At 32.0% G+C, this 5,000-nt stretch overlaps 1 protein-coding gene across 1 annotated transcript in view; it reads right to left on the reverse strand.

Annotated features, from left to right (window-relative positions):
• Nucleotides 1–2,163: 2,163 nt before the first annotated feature.
• The window catches only part of LOC137621169 (putative CENPB DNA-binding domain-containing protein 1), a 16,487-nt gene continuing 13,650 nt past the window's right edge, over nucleotides 2,164–5,000 (reverse strand). Inside the window, exon 3 of the mRNA XM_068351590.1 lies at nucleotides 2,164–2,358. Within this exon, the coding sequence (XP_068207691.1) occupies nucleotides 2,164–2,358 (195 nt within the window). The remainder of the gene's footprint in view (nucleotides 2,359–5,000) is intronic.

Consider the following 5,000-nt stretch of genomic DNA (forward strand, 5'->3'; position numbering starts at 1 on the left):
AGATCGACCGTAAGCACTGTAAATAATATACCGATGACCTCGGTATTTATATACTATGTTATACGGTTACAAGTCTTATATTAAAGGAAAAGTTTCTTTGGTTTTAAAGTACCAAAGAATATTAACTAATATCAATGAGCTACTAATAAGTCCCTAACAGTTTATAAAGTATAATTTTTTTGGTATCAAAAATATTTTCTATCATAATATACCATTCTAAATTCTTTTCATATTACATAATTTCTAAGTATTTAATCTTATTTCATAATATAATTAAGGAGTGTTTTAGTTAATTGCATCTTTTATACCACTGGTTCTCAAACTTTTTTCTGTCATTTCCCCCTGCAACCAGTTCAACCATCCAGATTTCCCCCTTCAAGTGTATGAAGGAAAGAGTAGTTAAAACATACTTGAGACAATTAACAAATTTATTTTTCAAATGTGCAAATATACTGATAAACATATAATTTCAGAGTAAATAGGACAGAGAGCAGTTAGTAACAAATAAGCATAGCCATAGAGCCGGTAAATAACAAATAAAAGGACTTTTTTTTTTGCACCTCCACTTTAGAATTAAATTAGTAAGAATGGTGAGGCTGCTTATTGTGCACCAGGGTATCAATATCAGGGTTAGTTTTAGCAAGCTCGCAACGTATGTCACATTCCACCTCCAGTCTGTTTCGTGCTTTGGGTTTGATTGTGAGTAAAGTAGAGAATCCTGACTCACAAAGGTAGGTTGCGGAAAACAGAATGAGGATCTTCAGTGCGTTGGTGCTCAGTTGTGGGTATGATCCATGCTTAATAACCAAAAAATTCTTCAAGATCTTGTGCACGATACTCAGCCTTGGCAGAGGAGTCATGTTTGAGGTCTGAAAACTCATTTTGCAAGTCTCCATGGACACCATCCACCTTATATATAAATGGGTTCCTCGTCAGAGTCATTGAAATGTCTTCAGTGTTTATACTAGGGAAATATTGCTTTAACTCGTCTACCAAATGATCAGTGTGTGTGATGATTTTTTCCTTCAATGGGTTCTTGATGTCTTTTTTTACCAATTATAACACTTAAGCGCTGAAAGAATGCTGTATTTTCTTTTTCCATTTGTTTTCACCAAAGTGGCAGCTTAGCCATGAAAGCATTGATGGTGTCCATGTGCACAATCACATTGCTCCTTAGTCCCTGTAATTTCTTATTTAGTTCATTCAGTTTCAAAAATATCAGCAAGATAAGCCATTTGTGCTACAAATCCTTCCTTGTTGAAGGCAGACATCAGGTCAACCTTATTGCTGTAACTCAAAAACAACTTTTTTTCTTCCCGTAGTTCAAAGACCCACGCCTGCATAGTCTCTTTTGAAAGCCATCGCACTAGTGTGTGAAATAGAAGAGCAGTGTGGTTAGCATCCATGTCCCGGCAGAGTTCGCGAAAGAAGCGAGTGTTCAAGACTGATCCTTTCACGTAGTTAACAGTGTTTATGATGACAGTCTAAGCATCATGAAGGTCCTTTAGAACTGTTTTTGAGGTGAGAGCTTCTCTATGGATCATGCAGTGTGTTCCTTTTGGCCCAGGCTGCTTCTGCTTCACAAGAGTAATGAATCCTGATCGTGAACCAAGCATAATAGGACCACCATCTGTAAAAAACCCCTTCCATTTTTTTTCCAACTCAGTCTCGACTCTTCAAAGAAATCTGCATCTACAGCCATTACATCAACTGCCTTTGTTGTCATCTCTAATGGCCGGCAAAAAAGAAACTCCTCCTCGATTCCTTCGTCAGTTAAATAGCGGCAAAAAGCAAGCATTTGGGCAACGTTGGTGACATCCGTAGATCCATCAATTTGATAGAAAAAAAAGGGGCGATGACATTACCTTTGACACTACATTTTCCTTAATGTTTTCAGACATTTCGGCAATTCTGTTCTTGTTTGAGTTACTAGACAAGGGGATCTGCTTATCTTCTGTGATGACTCCTCTCTTAACACAAGCCTCACACTGTCAACGATATATGTATTCAAAAGGCTTCCACTAATTTTTTTTTTTTTTTTTTTTTTTTGCTTTTGGCCACCTGAAGGGCAATCACATATGTAACCTTTACTATGCTGATATTGGTTTGCTGATACGTCCCAGATGTATCCATCCACCTTCATACTCTTCAAGTTGGATAAATTTACCCCAAAAAGCTACGATTCTTATCTTTCAACTGTGGATGAGCATTTGCCAGAGGCTGCCTCATTTGGAAAGGTTTCATGATGCCATTAGAGAATGTTTTGAAACACACAGCACACTGAGGAATGTGTGCACCATCCTTGACAAGATAAGTGAACTCGTAGTCCAAATAACTATCTTGATATAATCTTCGTTTCTGTGACATATGAGATCAGGCATAAAAGAAGGCCTATCAATTTGGGAGAAGAAAAATAAACAGGCACATTGTAATGCTGTATAGAAATAACAAACGTTGCCATTCCTCCCCCGCCCAAATATAAAATAATAAATAAATATTTAAATAAATAAATAAACTTCCCAAACATACAAATTATTGATGAAAAGTACTTAAATAAAATATCTCTGGAGTATAAACAATCTCAGACAAAGCATAGAAATAGTTCCATGAATTTCTATATATTATCCAGTTCAAAAAATCACTACCTAAATTGTATTATTATTCACATACCTTGTACTCAGAAAACAAGCATAAGGCACAGAATCAATATAGGCCGGGTGTATGTGGTTTGCTAGATACTTCCCGGTAACTGACTACTCGTAACACACTGTAGTGTGTGAACCTTATTTATCCATAAAAATTATATAATTCCAATAATATCTATTTTTTTCAAATGATTTTACGGTCTAAGTTATGGTGATACAAATATGTATTACAAAAACCTATCGAGCAGATTCCAGTATTCTAGAAGCTTATGGAAAATAAGGAACCTTTTCTCTATGAGGATTTGAGAGTTTTATTTGTAGTTATGTTTTATACTGTTGAACACGAGAAAAAGAATGCATAGTTTTTATTTACATAATGTGATCCAGTTTAGTGTATATTCATAATTTAAAACTAACATCTAACAGCTATCGAGATAAAAAATACTAATTCTAGAGCGTTTTCTTTTCCTCTCCATGAAACTTTTTTTTTTACTTTTTCAAGCTGTCAATAGGAAAGGGAACCTGGAGGAATTTTTATACAGGAACAAGGCCGAAAAAAATAGTACATGGGAAAGGAAACGCAACATGAAAGGCTCTCTCTCTCTCTCTCTCTCTCTCTCTCTCTCTCTCTCTCTCTCTCTCTCTCTCTCTCTCTCTCTCTCTCTCCTCTCTCTCTCTATACTTTTACGAGAGGACCCCTTTCTCACCATTTATTTATTTGGCAATATCCATGGGATTTAGTGAATCGTTCTCTTGACCACTTTTGGGCAACTGACTCCTATATAGATGAAGGTTTTAGAAGTTTAAGATTCCTGCTGCAATACTATTCGTTATCAATCTTTGATAATTCAAAACTTTTGTTGTTCTGTTTTCAAAATCTTTATATATATATATATATATATATATATATATATATATATATATATATATATATATATATATATATATATATATATTTTATATATCATGTTTATCTTACTAATTATAGTAAAATTTTAAATATGTTGGTAAAAAATTATATGACATAAAAAACTACATCGCCCTCGGTTGAGTGAAATATTTTTATTTCGGTTTACATAGACATATGCATAATATGCGCAAGTCTTATTTACTTGAGATTTTTCCCTAGCTTCTATTAAGTTTTTCTTTGATCATTTTACAGTGTACTACTTCTGAAAGAAAGAGACACTTTTGGCGAGAGATGTTTAAACCTTTTAGATCCAATTACAAGGAGATAATTATCTTCATATTATTTTAATTAAAAATTATGAAAGCTCCAAAATGCATATCCCACCTCACTCTATTCAAGTTATGTAAAACCAGAATAAAACAATGCATATGATATCATATTTTGTATCATTTATTTTATGAATGCGGACGATGTACTAAACATGATATTACTCGACTGCTACTCTGTCATTTAAAATAAAATATTTTGAATTAATGTTTACAAACAAAAAAATCGATATAGGTAGCAAATATTTAATTGACAAGTATGTGTCCTTTTAAAATCATGATAAAAATCTCCAGCAAAGAGAAATTATCGTGTAAATATATATATATATATATATATATATATATATATAATTATATATATAATCATATATATATATATATATATATATATATATATATATATATATATATATATATATATATATATATATATATATATATATATATATATACTGTTTTATTGGAAAACACCATTAAAAGGGAGATCCTTCAAATTGGGTGAAAAGAATATTTGGAACAAGGCGTCAACAGACATTTGCTGTGAACAATGAAAATAGATATATTATAATTGAAAGAGATTGATTGATAACAATTTCTATACAATGCTATAAAATTGTATTATAAGAAATTAATTTGCCAATAGAAATAAAGAAACACCTAAGTCAATACCAAACGTAACATAATGAAAATTAAATATAGGGTTAAGAGCTATTAAAAGATGCAAATCAGTAGGAGGAGATGGTCTAACAACTTGCTTAATATAATAGATGGAGGAGATTTCATAGTACTTGCTGAACTCTACACAAAATGTCCGCAGGAATGCTCACATTTAAAAATAAATTATCATTTTATTAATCCAGAAAAGTGGAGAAACAAAAGACCAAAAAAAAAAAAAATATATCACTTAATAACTTTATTCTTGATTTATAAAACATATGCAAAGATCATATTAGGTCCAAATATGAAGACAGCTTATCTTTAATTAAACAAAGTGGCTGGCAGGAATTTAAAGAGGGTATCCAACAACATATCATATCCATTTAATTAACCAAATAATGGATGAAAATCGTTTTAAGAATTTGAATTGGAAACATATAGGAATAAATATTAATGGAAATT

This window comes from Palaemon carinicauda, chromosome 2 (genome assembly GCF_036898095.1).
Source record: "Palaemon carinicauda isolate YSFRI2023 chromosome 2, ASM3689809v2, whole genome shotgun sequence".
NCBI lineage: Eukaryota > Metazoa > Arthropoda > Malacostraca > Decapoda > Palaemonidae > Palaemon > Palaemon carinicauda.